Below are 14975 nucleotides of genomic sequence, written 5' to 3' on the forward strand. Positions count from 1 at the left end.
TAGACTAGCCTACTAACAAAATAATATTTTTGCTTATTGGTATAGGTTCATACCAAACCACCAGTAGTAGCCTAGGCCTAAAGTTGAGACGTTTTGCTTGCCGATCAGTGATCTCATCACTAATAAATAAAATATGCAGTATATTTTATTTTTGTTGGTATATGTTCACTGGGAAAGAGATGCTGCATTGCTTCTCATGTAGACTGGCTACATTTCCGATCTTAGTTTATACTCAAGGTAAACCTTATGCTGTAACGTTGGGTCTGTGATGTCATGGCATCAGGAAGGATGCAGTAGAGTAGGTTGTAAGGTTTGATGTTTGTAATACACCTGTCCGTCTAGTTTATAATGTCCCATATCTTGTATATCCTCCTGTCTTATGCTGTGTGTCACTGTTTCATTTCAGAGGTGTCAGGGGGGACAGGCCCAGAGAGGAGCAGCCTGACACACAGAACTGATGCTGTTAGCTGCTCCACTATCTGCCCTACCTTAAGGATGATTATTTGGACTTTGTGTTATTATTGAACAAGGTGTGCTATCCTCCTAAGCACTGCTGCAGCGCTGCTGAAGACACAAGGACAGAGATGAATGGTAAGGGATGCCAGCTCCTGGTCTCTCCCTCTGGCGTGCCTCATTCGCTGGGCATGGTCATGGGTCAGCAGCCCCCCTCCATCAGGATGCCCTCTCACCCCTCCCTGTCCCCTGGACACCGCGGAAGCCTGAGCGCCTCCTCTGGTGTGGACCGAGGTAGAGGAGGGGGTGCCCACTCCCTGACCCTTGGGACACACACGGGAAACTCCGCCCTGCTTCCTGCCGTGAGCCTCCGTAGGCAGGTGTTGACCAATGGGAAACAGCCAAATGCAGGGTTGACCAATGTGAAACAGACAAATACAGGGTTGACCAATGGGAAACAGCCAAATTCAGGGTTGACCAATGGGAAACAGCCAAATTCAGGGTTGACCAATGGGAAACAGCCAAATGCAGGGTTGACCAATGGGAAACAAGGGCCTACTCTTCAGCTTCCCCGCGTGATGTCAGCAGCTGGCAGCTCTGACGGTGGCTTCAACGGTAAACGACAGTATCATAGGTTACAATAATATATCATCTCTCAAATTAAATCTGAAAGCCTATTGGATGGATAATCCCGTTCCTATCATGAACACTGTACTAACAAACTCGCGCCATCACGTCATTGGATCAGACGTTCAGCTCTGTCTCCCAACGCTAGAAGTACAACTTTACACATGCTTTCTGTGTAGACCTCCCGGCCCCAGCGTGTAGAACTCTGTAGAACTTGTGTTGTTGTCATTTATTGATATCTAACCAAGCAGAAAGCTTGTCCCTGGATTATCTGTGAAGGAGAAAGAGAAAGAGAAGAGAAAGGCTCATTAGTAATTAACAGAGCAGGAAGCCTCCTTGTTTGTTAGGGGGAAATTCCAGCATCCATAAGCTTCTATAGAATGAGACAAAAACGTGTTTGATTCGTATTTGATCAGTGTTCAAGACGTCTGCTTGACAGCCCCGGTGTGCAAACAGGTTTGCTGTGTTAATATGGTGGACTGTGGATTTCCACCCCATCTTAATCAAACTCTAGCAGTTTGCTTGTCAGCCATGTTAATTGGGAAACAGATTATACAATAGCTGAAGCATAGATACAGTATATAGAGAGCTAGATACTTTAATGCTCCCTGTAGGGGGAAATTTGGCATTTCAGCAATATAAAACTTACAGCAAAGGTTTGGAAATGTAGATACATAATATGCATAGAAGCAATAAGCATAAAAAATAAGAACAAGGACTATATACATCCATGCGCACAGCATGGAGTAGAGTATAGAATAGAATATGTACATACGTACATCCAGTCTGTATAAATAGATATGTCTAGTAATATACATACTGTATAAATATATACTGTACACCTACACCTCTACTCTATACTCAGGAACACTCAGGTGCTGAGTCTGAAGGCTGCTGGCACAAAGGAACATCAGTGCTCTACACATTACTAATGAGTGATGAAACACGCGAGCAGTGTGTCCATTTATAGACTACTGTATCCTTGGAGGTGAACTCGTTACTGACGCGTTGTGTTCCCTAGGTATCCCAGCCTCTAGGCCTGACATGCAGGTGTTTGGCCAGCCAGCTGGTGCCAACCTGAGGGTGACCAGTAGTCCCATGGTGGTCCAGAGCATGGGCCCGGTCTCCCCGGTCACAGCTCCGTCCCTGACCTCTGACCCTGGGGCCCCACACACACTGGGTCTGCTGGTTCCCTACACCGACGCCAGGTGAGTCAGGAACATCTAAGATATGAAACTCCGCCCCCTCTGTGTTGATCTGATGAGGTTTCGTTCGTCCGTTCAACCTAGAGGCGGGTTTGTCGTGTCGGCGCGGCGCCTTTTCTCCGGGAGACAGCTCGGTGTGCAAACTGACATCATATCCTGTTGTGTGTGTCAGGATCCTGCTGTCCAGAGAGTCCCTGGCCTCCACCACCCTCAGCCTGGCCGAGACCCAGTCGGTGTTGAGCGGCAGACAGGAGTGGCCCTACGGCTACCGGGTCCTCCCTCCCCTGGGCCCCCGGCAGGGCTCAGGCCCGGCCAGCGAGGGGGCGGAGCTGCTCAGCCTGCCCCCCGGCACCGCCCTGTCCGGGGCCACCAGCAACTCCGCCTCCCTGCCCTCCTACTTGTTCAGCGGCGACGCCGGCAGCCCCCACCACTCGGCCCGCGCGAAGAAGAGGGCCCTCTCCATGTCCCCTCTCTCGGACGTCATGGGCGTCGACTTCAACTCCGTCATCCGCACCTCGCCCACCTCCCTGGTGGCGTACATCAACGGCTCCCGGAGCTCTCCCGCCTCCCGCCCCGCCCTCTCCCCCCTCCAGCCGGAGGTCTACGGCCACTTCCTGGGGGTGAGGGGGAGCTGCATCCCCCAGACCAACTTCCTGGGCCTCCCGGGGGCCGCGCCGGCCCTCACCCTGCAGGCAGACCCCCACCCTGGGGGGACCGAGTGTGGCCGCATGCTGAGGCTGGAGCAGGGCGGGGCGCTGGAGAGCAGGATGGCTAACATGGTGGTGGAGCAACAGGGTCTCCCGGAGGTGGGAGGGGCCCTCCAGGAGGCCGGGGGGGAGAGGGAGGAGCACGCCAACAGCCTGCTGCCCTTTCAGCCGCTTCAGCTGCAGGTGAACGCCGTCGTTAGATCAGCTAGTCCTCCTCAGGGCCCCCCACCCCCCTACCACTCCCACCTGCACCTCCACGTCCACAGACCTCACGGCCACCTCCAGGGACCGCCCCAGCCTCAGGGCCCTGGGCCCCTGGCTCTCTCAGCTCACCCCGGGTTTCTGCCCCTCGTCCCCATGCTGGAGGAGGAGGAGGGGGAGCTGGAGGACTACAGCGGAGGACACTGCTGCAGGTGGACGGACTGCAGCGCTGTCTACGACCAGAAGGAGGAGCTGGTCAGGCACATAGAGAAGCTCCACGTGGACCAGCGGAAGGAGGACTTCACCTGCTTGTGGGCGGGGTGCCCGCGCAGGTTCAAGCCCTTCAACGCTCGTTACAAGCTGCTCATCCACATGAGGGTCCACTCGGGGGAGAAGCCCAACAAGTGCACGGTACACAGCCTGTCAGCGTCATGTCTTAGCAGAGCCTAAACCCTTCACCCCATCACAAAATAATAATGCTAGAATTCACTTAGAACGCTTCTATTGATACTCTTGGCTGTCAATAGAATGGAGAGTCCATTAGGCTTAAGCTGCTCCTCTGGTAGATATCTGTTTCCCTGAACAGTGTAATGAGTGTGATAGAGGTCTTTAATTAACCACAGAGGTGGGTTTTGGGTGCAGGGGGGCGGGGTTCTGTCTGTCTCCTGCCCACGTTGAGCCCAGGCCCTGTATAGGAGTTATGGAGGGCCTTTCAGTCGGCCATTAGGAGCTGCGTTGGAAATAGGCGGTCACACGCCTCTTCACTGCCTTTGTGTTTACGCTGATGTGCCTTCATGCTCAGGGCTAACTGTAGGTCAGAAATATGGTCTACTCACTCCCCTTAGCTCCATCCATGGGCTAATTAGCGGAGCTCTGTGATAATTGACATGGGAGTTAACTGGATTATGTAGTTATTAAATCAGCACAAAGGCGGCCCGACGCTTTAGATCTGGCAGGGCACCAGTCGCCCCCCTGCCCACCCCACCCTCCACTCTCTGAAGGGCTCTCCAGCAGGCTCCCAGGGGCCGCCAGCGTCCAGGGGCCTGCCAGCCAGCCAGCCAGCCCGTCGCAGACTTGGCCCCGCTTCTGGGAAGGTGGCGCCCTCAGTCTGGCCCGCGTCTGATCAGGTCTGGTCCGCCGGCCAGAGAGAGAAGGCTTGAATACGGTGCGTCTGAAAGCTCCGTCTGCTTGGACCTGCGTCTGTGGAGGGGTTGGCTTTGTTCCCCAGGCTAACCGAGGCAGGTGCTTCTCAAAAGCCTGCTGGGTCTTTTTGATGTGAAGCTAGTCTAGTGGGGGCTCTGAAAAGCTAAGGATGGAGCTCCCTAGCCAGCCCTTCTGGTAGCTTTTCAAAGTTGCTGTGTCATGGCTTCGAACAGTCTAGTGGATATGGATGGTTTGTATATCCTGTGGTAATTCCAGTTCTAGGAGTCATTTGGGAAAGGCATCATCCTCTTGACCTGTATGTTCAGTGTCCAATGAGCTCAGGCTCATGTTTAGGTTGGTTTTTGGGTGAGGACGTAACGTGTTCTCAGACGTCCTCGGCCCGGTCTGGACGCTGGAGTAGAGGAGAGTCCCCGGCCTCCCCACCCCCGGCCTCCCTCACCCTGGGAGAATGCGTTTGAGGTCGGGATGAGTAAGGGGTCAGGCATTCTCATTCCTTGTCTCATTTCGCTGCTTTTGGTTGGTAGATCATTAACAGCATGCATTCCTGCGGTCGACCTTTCACTCAAAAACACTCACTTATTAGTCCCAGCCAGTCCTGTTGCTATGGAAGCTGCGGTGGGTGGAGTCTGTGCACTGTGTAAGTGTGCATTAAGAGGGAAATATCTATGGTTAACCGCCTGACAAAATAGTGCAAATTATACACAGTAGTGACAAGTCCCAAATTCCTCTCGACACAGCCGCATGGGCTAGAAAAACATGAAATCACCGTGGACAGTCAGAGAAGGTCAGCCTAATTGAAGAAAAGTGTAACCTCACTTCAGAGTAGCCAGTCCAGTCAGTCGAAGCAGGGAGACTCAGAACCAGTTTTACTTCGGGAGAACAGTAAGAGTAAGAGACAGCAATTGTCCTAGAATCTGGAGTGTGTCCTTTGTGAGGAATGATTGACAGGAGGGAAGCCGGTGAATGGCAAACAGAGTCGCGAGCCAGTCATCGGAGAACAATGAGGCAGGTCTGATTACACAGCAAACGGTACGAGACGCAGCAGGCAAGCCATGACTTGTGCCTGTCAGCTGTGAATGTGTTTGATGATGATTGATCACTTTCTTAACACTTGCTCAAATCTTCTTTGTGGGTTTAGTGTGAACCATACTGGGATTTCAACAGACAATTTACAGCTTCATTGACAGTGAGTGGGCTGTGCCAACAGCAATTAACACCTTGAACTTTACGTATATTCACAAGTTCAAAAGATAACACCAAAAACTGGAAACGTTTAAGTAAGTTTTCTGGGATGGACAGAATGAACCAATGACAATAATGAACAAATAATTGACAATGAAAGGGAATGGATAGCTGACAGTTACATTATGTACAGTATGAATGAATGAATGAATGAATGAATGAATGAATGAATGAATGAATGAATGAATGAATGAATGAAGGTGTTTTGAGGAGCTCAGCCGACCCCTGCATGGTACCTGGATGAGGAGGGAGGAGCTGGAGAGCAGAGGAGGAGAGGGGGAGAGAGGGGGGAGAGGGGGATGCAAGCGTTAGCCGAGCGTCGCCAGCCTGATCTTGTGAGCTCACGTTTGCTTTCACTCTGCAGATCAGTCTGGACATCCAACCGTTCTAACGGAATCCACTCCAACAGAAATGTGTTCGTGCCAATCACAACCGTTTATCTAATATGGGGCGGGTTTAATAAGATGACCGGAACAGAGGAGCGCCGTAGAGGCGTGTTCGCTGATTGGTTGTAGGTCTATCCAATTGCGTCCAGAGGCATTTTGATCTACGCCCGTTGGTAACGCCCCTTGGGAATCAGAAAGCAACTGTGAGTTTCCAGACCCTTCACATTTTTACGAATTGGGTCTGGCGAAGCAAGGCTATGCAAGCATATGAACGAGAGCAGGTTTATACTGTGGATAACTGCCAGGAAACTACCTCGCAGGCATGGTGGTAACAGGTGATGGCTGCATCTCGCTCCGCAAGATCGGTCTGGCCTTCGCCCCATAGAGAGCGATTATGTGGGAGGGGGTACTTGCCTTGACAGACAAACACCGTTCAGCAAACTTTTGCCAAATCCAGTCGGAAGAACGGCAAACACGTCTTTTCCACCGAGAAACTCCACTAGTGCATACTCTTGTTCTTGTTTAAGTGTTGTGATTAAGTCTATTTCTGCAATAACTACACTTATAGCTGCGTTTATTCTTCTAACGTTAACGTTACCACTCGTTGCTTCGGGAGCCGCCATGTTTGTTTTGCGACACGAACCAATCAGGGGCTGCTTTCCACTGTGGGGCGGGACAGCAGTTAAAACGCAGTCCCTGATTGGCCCGGTATGGTCTGGATTTTGGCATAATCGCTCTGGAGGAGGCGAAGGCCAGACCGTTCTGCGTTAGTGAAACAGAATGCGAGCTCGCGAGAACGGGATGGTCGTACCAGTCTAGGTTTTAGTGGCCTATCCACAAGTGTTATGGCTCTACTCGTGTGAACTATTGACATGGTCAACATATAAAGTTACGACCGGTTGTAAGCGCTGTTGGTGCAATCGGCTCCAGGAGAAGATTCCATGCATCCTGGTTGGTTGATCTGTTGTTCATTATAGAGGGGATCTGCGCTCCTCAGCAGCTAGGCTAGTTGAATCAGGTCATGCAGTTGAATCAAGTTGAATCAGGCTCTGTGGGAATGCGGGCAGGCATTAGGCCAGCTGTGTGACCTACTGTAGCTGGGAAACGGAGTTTGCTCAGGCTGTGCCCAGGCTGTTCAATACATAGGGTGTTTACAATGCCGTGTTCACCATTCAGCCACAGTGGAGTATGAAAGCAGAAAATAATCGAGCCACATAAAAGTCCGTGTGTTGCTTGAACCCTGGAAAGAAGAGTGTAACAACTTGGTCCCCTTGATCTCTGCCATTGATAGGCCACCCAATATTGTTATGCCCATATTGTCGATTCTGACCTGTAGGCTACTCGTTCTCTTATACACTTGAAGATTCATCTGAGCCTACAGTAGGCTACCTTGTGCAGCCTGAGGTAAATTCACTTGAGTAAGCACTGTGAAAGCTTGAGTTTATGCCTTATGAATGCCTAATCGTCGATTGAAACCACAAACGTGGAGAACAAGTAGCTGGTTAAGGTGTAAGGCAATCCGAGGCCCGTGCTAATCTAGTTAATTCCCCGACAATGGGCAGCTTGAAATTCTAGTCTTGCCTGCCGTCACCGAATACTGTGGCTGATGAGATTTCTGGTTTGCCAAGATTTTTAGCGGCATCTTCACAATAGTTTGGAGGGAAATAATTTTATTTAGGTTCCAGAAACCCAACTTCAAAATATTTCATTACAAAGAAGACCCCTCCTATCCTGCCAAAGCCCAGCATTCAACTGAAAACACAAAATAGACATTCAACAAAAAACACAAAATAGATTTCAGCTCTTTGTTCAGGCTCACGTTGAGCGTAGACTACCACTATAACCACATGCTCAACCTAAAAACAAAGAGACTTGTGTTATATTTTCAGATTGTCAGGAAGACAGTAGGCTAAATTGCAGACGTGAATGCTGTTCCAGAAGAACACACGTTGTGATTGACAGCGTCTTGTTTTATCTTTCCATTTCAAACTGCTGCTCGTTCCCTCCCACTTTTGTTTGTGCCACAGTCTGAATCTTTTCTCCCTCTCTCTCTATCTCTCTCCCCCTCTCTCTCTCTCTCCCTCTCTCTCTCTCTACTCTCTACACTGATAGTAGCAATAAAAGAAGTTGAGTTTGGAGGACTGGGGAGAACGCTCTACAGATATACAGCAGTGAGGAGAGGATCAGGAGGTGTTGGCCTGTAGATAACGGTGAAGGAAGTGAGGGCCTGTTGGTCGGGAGAGAAGAGATAAAAGACGAGAGAGAGGAGACGTGACAGCAGATGTAGGAGGAGAGAGAGCAGAGATGAGAGAGAGCAGAGATGAGAGGGGGTAGCTGTGGCACACCGGGCACCAGACTGACTCTGTTGGCACTGTGTGAGCTGGACATTGTTCACTAGGGCATGGGCATGTGCCAGGACCTGTCAGAGGCTGGCTGTGGCATTGAGCTCCAGCAAGGAGCCATGTTGCTGTCTATTCACACCCAATGTCCCTCCAACACCAGCTAAAAGAGACTGAGTTTTATTAGAGAGAGAGAGAGAGTATTTGTGTGTGTGTCTGTGAAAGACTCTTGCCTTTCACACACACACACACACACACACACACGTAAAAAGAGAAGACACTTACACACACTGGGCTGTTCTGAGGCCCTGCAGGGCTCCTGGCAGTGTGTTTATGTCTGATTCTGTGTCTCACTTCTCTTCCCACCCTGAGTCTGAATCTCTATTTATCCTGTTCACTCTGTTGTGTTTTTTGTACGTACCCTGCCTGAAAGCCCCTGATTTTCATCCTTTTCACTACGCCGTGTTTTGGAGAGTCTGCTTAATGCTATCTGTTTAATGGTGCTCTGTTGGTATGTCGTCATATTAAAGCTTTTTCAGACAGAATGTCCCGCTGCGCGTGAAGACCTCAAACAATCCTCTGTGTGTGGAGGATCTTTTAAAATGGTGGTGGCTGGTCACACCACTGTTTGGTCTCTCTGTCCATATACACCCCTGTTCAGTCCTGTCCTCTGGACCGTGCCGTCTTATCGTAGGAGGTAGACCATAGAGAAGGTGTCTCACCAAAGACAGGGCGAGATCAACAGAAGACCCTGAAAGGTTCCTGTCCACGAGTCGTCCTCGCTCTCCATCCGTCTGGTGTTACAGCTCCAATCACCTCCCGTTCCTCCCACTGACATTAGAAACAGATGGTTTTCCTCACAGGGAGTTATAAGTGTTGCTTCTCTCAGAGTGAAGGTCAGCCTCGGCCCGTCTGGGGGAATATTGGCAGGATGACAGCAATCTGCCGCTAGCGGCGTTTGTCCCTGCAGCGTGAGCTGTGTGTCTCTGAGAGAGGAAGTGTGTTTGTCCCTGCAGCGTGAGCTGTGTGTCTCTGAGAGAGGAAGTGTGTTTGTCCCTGCAGTGTGAGCTGTGTGTCTTTGAGAGAGGAAGTGTGTTTGTCCCTGCAGCGTGAGCTGTGTGTCTCTGAGAGAGGAAGTGTGTTTGTCCCTGCAGCGTGAGCTGTGTGTCTCTGAGAGAGGAAGTGTGCTCCCGTCTCACGCTTGCTCTGCTGCTGGAGTTAACGCCAGTTCTCTAGAAGTGTTTCTCCTTGAAAAGCACAGGAATGTGATGAGTCAAATATTAAGCTGGCTTTTATCGTTTGGCAGACTGAGGGAGAGAGGAATAAGTATGTCATAAGTATGTGAGGAATCCAGTCCTGGAGGAACAATAATAAAATCATTCACGGGGGGTGATTTTTTGTGCCTTTTGTGCTTGAGTAAGGACATTCCAAACCTCTGGGACCATGGAGACGAAACCGTGATGCTCACATACCTGAGATGTGAGGTCATGAAAATGGTCTTTTCTTGCACAAAGGAGATCTGTTCTGCTGACCTGGATCAGCATACAGTCCACTGCTCATTCATCCCAGGCGGTCAGGGCGCTGACCATGGTCCAGTATGACCAGTTGAAATCCCCTCTATCTCTTCTCTCTGTGGCGCCAATTTGTGGCCTACATCATCCTTTCATCATTCCTCTGTCCATACATCATCCTTTCATCATTCCTCTGTCCATACATCATCCTTTTGCCATAAACCTTTGATGTCAACCTTTATACCTTGTACAGTATGTCTTCTTCTGCTATTTCTACGACTCTACAGTCTGATTAGGTCAAGCTAATGGAGCTGGTAACACATCATCAACCCACTGCGTAGTGATGGGCAATTAACTACTGACAGGAATGATATAGAGATACTGCCCCCTGCTGGTTAGATTGCCCACCACACCCCTCTCAGAATGTGCTGCGTGCTGCTTCCAGCTTCTCACTGTACAGGTGCATGGGACACATTTACAGTAGCACTGATGATATGTCATCCCTGTCTCGTCCTGCACCCTGTCCAATGTTGTCTCAATGTTATGCACCACATCTGAAACCAAATTCCTAGTATGTTGAAAAACTACAATGACAATAAACTGACTGATTCTCTGCTGATGAATTCCCTTGTTCACAGTATGGGCCCATACTACATCTAAGCCAGTCTACCTCCAGTCTACCTGTGTTCTGATCCTGTCTGTGCTGTGTGGTTCCAGTTTGAGGGCTGTCAGAAGGCGTTCTCACGGCTGGAGAACCTGAAGATACACCTGCGCAGTCACACGGGAGAGAAGCCATATCTGTGCCAGCACTGTGGCTGCCACAAAGCCTTCAGCAACTCCAGCGACAGAGCCAAACACCAGCGCACACACCTAGATACCGTGAGTGGCTGACCACAGCCCCCACACGTCCCCACGCTGTTGATTATATCACCTAATCTGTTCACCATTTCGGTGCGTGTGTGTGCGTGTGTGATTGTGCAGAAGCCGTATGTGTGTCAGATCCCTGGCTGTGTGAAGCGTTACACAGACCCCAGCTCCCTAAGAAAGCACGTGAAATCCCACTCCTCCAGAGAGAGGCAGTTGATGAAGAAGGTAAAACAGTCGTACATGATAGTAATCAATAGTCATGCATTCTCTCACATACAATACTCACACATTAACAATCCTTATTCAGACCGAACAACTCAACAGTTGTGTTGTTCCATGCTGCATTGTGAGGCAGGAAGCTTGTTAGTGCTGTTGTGTGAGAGTCGTGCTCATTAACTCGCTGTCGCAGTTGAGGTTATCTCCATAGATACAGGAACAAGGAGAGAAAAAACACTTTACAAAAGCTCCTTAATACGAGGCATCTAGCTGTAAAACATTAAGCAGCACATTTAGTCAACTGCCTTGCATTTATGATTTACCTAAGTACCTTCCAAATTGTTGCACATTGTTTATTTTGTTCACATCCTTGTAAACATTGTCAACATTCTTTTATTCATTATTCACATTTTGACCATCACTTGCTGTCTGACCTCAAATTTTCTTTTGCGATGTGACTACTCTTTAGCTGAGATCTTCAAATGATGTGACACAAGAGGCACTGACAGACTGCCTAACCATACATCCCCTGCAACCCAGTATCTCGCCCCTGAATGTGATTGACAGCCAATTGGACCAATCCCCTGGCCCCTCCCTTGATCTGTATACAGGTACATACTTGTACTGAAATGTTGGGATGCTCTCAGTTGCTCTGAGAGTTGACTTTGCTCTCAGTGCAGTTTCCACCCAAGCCAATGATGGTGGTGTGGCCGGTGGTGTGTGTTGCTGTGTGTCATAGGTGTTCTCCCCAGTGGCCAACCCAGCCATGCTGTCTCTGTGTCCATCCCTGCCATTACACAGGGCAAGGACACCTCCAGCAGCTCCCACCTGGCTCTGCTGCACTCCCTACAGGACAGTTGCAGGTACTGCTGTTGTACCCCTTAAATTCTAAAATTCACTTTATTTATGTATTGTGTCATATCAAGATATTACGTTATATCTAGCCATCATGGAATAGATGAAAGAATACAATTAATGCATTTTGTATTCAGATTATAAACATATGAAAAAGACATTTCCTTACTTTCCAACATTGCAGAGCTATACATGTGTGACAAAATATTGCAGGCTTACTGTTAAGAATTTTAATTGTAAAATATTAGAAAAATCTAATTCAAGTTTTTTGAATCACATTCAAGTGTTTTACCCATATTCAGTGCCTCTCATTGAGAGGTGAACCAACTGTTCTTGGCCCATTTGAATCAATTGGACAAACCACTTGTTATTTTCTATTCTTTTTGAGTTCCCACTGGCACAGTGACTGTGACCATTACCCATTTAAAATACCCCCTCCTCTCTCTTTTTACTGATCTGCAGCAAATGCATACTGAAACATTGGTTGTCATGGCTTTATACCCATACACTCATAGTTAGAATAATCAGATTAAGATAAAGCACCATTTTCTACTCTTGTGAAAGACTCCAATAGCCTTTTTGTGGGTGTTGCACCTCTGCTGTGAAGAGAGCCTTTGGGAAGAGCTTTTACAGGTTGGGAATGGCCAGCAACACTGGTCTGCCCAGTAAAATACATTCCTTCATCTATGCACTTCAAAGGCGGCGAGGAGGAGGGTGTTTCTAGTATGGGCCGGCCAGATGCTCCTGGCCTCTCTCTGCCTGGGATTGTTCCAGAAGCAGCGGTAGGCCACGGCATTCACCACAGACCTCAGCCAGTGAAAGCAGGGCTCGCCTTGCCTCATTGGTCTCAAGGGCTAACATTAGTGATGCTATAGTCACCAAGAAGAGTGACTCAGGAATTCAATAAGTGAATCATAAAATCTGAAAAATACCATTTAAAGTCTTGGGTGAAAGGATTGGTGTAAGTACTTTTCTAGATGTTAAATCGATTGTAAAATCCCTACTGCCATTTTCAGCTGTGCTTTTATGCAAATTTTTTCTTTCCTCACTCAGCAGGTGCATAGTTATACCCCTTAATCAATTGCATTCAACACCTCCACTTCTCCTTTTATTATCACACTGGTGGTATTGAGAAAGTGTTGTAGCAACAGCTGCATCATAAATTCTTCAAATCACGTTCAATCTTTCTTGCTCAGCCTTCAATTTTCCCTATAGCTCTCTCTAACCAAGGAATTGTACTGTGTATGTTTTGCAAAGGACACAAGTTTAAAATTGTAGCAATTTAGTGTTACAACATTTATGAAAGGTAACATATATGCATACAATACACAACTGGATGGATGGATGGATGGATGGATGGATGGATGGATGGATGGATGGATGGATGGATGGATGGATGGATGGATGGATGGATCAATAGATCAATAGATGGATCAATAGATCAATAGATGGATCAATAGATCAATAGATGGATAGGTAGATCAATAGATGGATAGGTAGATCAATAGATGGATAGGTAGATCAATAGATGGATAGATAGATCAATAGATAGATGGATAGATAGATCAATAGATAGATGGATAGATAGATCAATAGATAGATGGATAGATCAGACAGACAGACAGACAGAATCATCCCCCTATGGGGAAAGTTTGCGTTTCAGCAGTGGGAAAAAAATTACAGCAAGGTTGGACCAGACAAACAATATTTTTTCTTCTGTGTTATTACATCCTTCTGTACTATTACATCCTTCTGTGTTATTACATCCTTCTGTGTTATTACATCCTTCTGTGTTATTATATCCTTCTGTGTTATTACATCCTTCTGTGTTATTACATCCTTCTGTGTTATTACATCCTTCTGTGTTATTACATCCTTCTGTGTTATTATATCCACCTGGTTCTCATTCCTGTTGGACCCGTTTCAGGTTTGTTGCAGCCTCCTCCCAGCAGCTGAGCCCTGGGGAGCCGCGCGTGCCGGGCCCTCCCTCAGGTCTGCCCCTCCATCTCTCAGGGGCCTTCCAGTCCCAGCACCAACACCGCCCACACAGCCAGGCCCCTGCGTTTAGCCCTCAACACCCAGGTAGAAAGCTAGTGTTTTCATGTACTGTAGTTTTCAGGTATATATATATAGACTACATTGTGTAGACTAACGTCAGTCTACAAAATAACATGCTGCTCATAACGTAAATAAATGTGCATTGTTAACGTAGTATTTCTTAGAAAAATAAAAATGGATTCATGCTGGTGGGTGCTCTGGACTGGAGGTTAGGAGACTGCATTCTAAGATATGCAACAAATGTGTGGGCGGTTAGATGCGTTCTTTTGACAGAGATGGTCTTGATGTGCCTTGATCATCAGTACTTCTCTGCTCCAGCAGCAGGTGGTTGTGTTTTTCTTGGTAGGAGAAGCCAGCTTCACTCTACTGTAGCTTTAAATAGACTGTCTTCCCTCTGGATTTGACAGCAGCACTGATGTTGACAAGCTGTTTCACAAACACCGTGAGCAGCTTTGTTTTTCACAAAGACCATCTTTAAAATCGCTCAAAAGGCTTGTTTGTTGGATTAAACACTTCAAATAAGAAAAAATATGTTTTAAATATATATAATCGGAAAGTCATGACATGCATGCATACTGTTGATAAAGAAAACTGTGGAGCAAATTGGGAAGCACAACTTTCTCTCACTCTGACAGAAATGACTGTGAAAGAGACTTCTATTTGAGTTCTGACAGTTAGAATAAAAGTGCTTTCTTGCTGGTTGTGTAACTCCTCAGGCTTCACTGGCCAGGTCCAGATGGTATACTCTCCATTATACAGTGGTATCTCTCGACTGACCAACTCCTGTCAGGTGATGCAAGGTCCACCATTTGATGACATCCAAGCTCCTGCATTCTCCAATCAGAACGGACACATCTCCTCCCGAAGAGGTCTCTCCGGAATCACTGGTAATGCAGACAATATGGATTAAGATGTATTCATTTGCATTGATTTCATAACAATCACTGTGTGTGTGTGTGCGTGTGCGCGCGCGCGTGTGTGCGTGCGTGCATGTGTGTTTGTCCCTGCAGTATTTGACCTCCACAGTGGATCCCAGGACTTGTGTGGTAATCCAATGCCAGCGATGCAAGAAGACAACTTCCTCCATGTCAGTACGGTGGAGCGCTGTCCTAGCCAGCTCTCCTGCATCCACACTGAGGCTTGA

General features: G+C 48.0%; 1 protein-coding gene across 1 annotated transcript; it reads left to right on the forward strand.

Annotated features, from left to right (window-relative positions):
• Nucleotides 1-584: 584 nt before the first annotated feature.
• On the forward strand, nucleotides 585-14975 carry glis3 (GLIS family zinc finger 3; the record flags this gene model as incomplete). The annotated part of the gene is made up of 9 exons (XM_084454661.1): nucleotides 585-1068; nucleotides 2102-2288; nucleotides 2458-3604; nucleotides 10553-10714; nucleotides 10817-10927; nucleotides 11388-11529; nucleotides 11658-11781; nucleotides 13701-13855; nucleotides 14842-14975. The coding sequence occupies 9 exons, from the start codon at nucleotides 585-587 to the stop codon at nucleotides 14973-14975; spliced, it is 2646 nt and encodes an 881-aa protein (XP_084310787.1).

Source organism: Borostomias antarcticus, assembly GCF_949987555.1.
Source record: "Borostomias antarcticus genome assembly, chromosome: 2".
NCBI lineage: Eukaryota > Metazoa > Chordata > Actinopteri > Stomiiformes > Stomiidae > Borostomias > Borostomias antarcticus.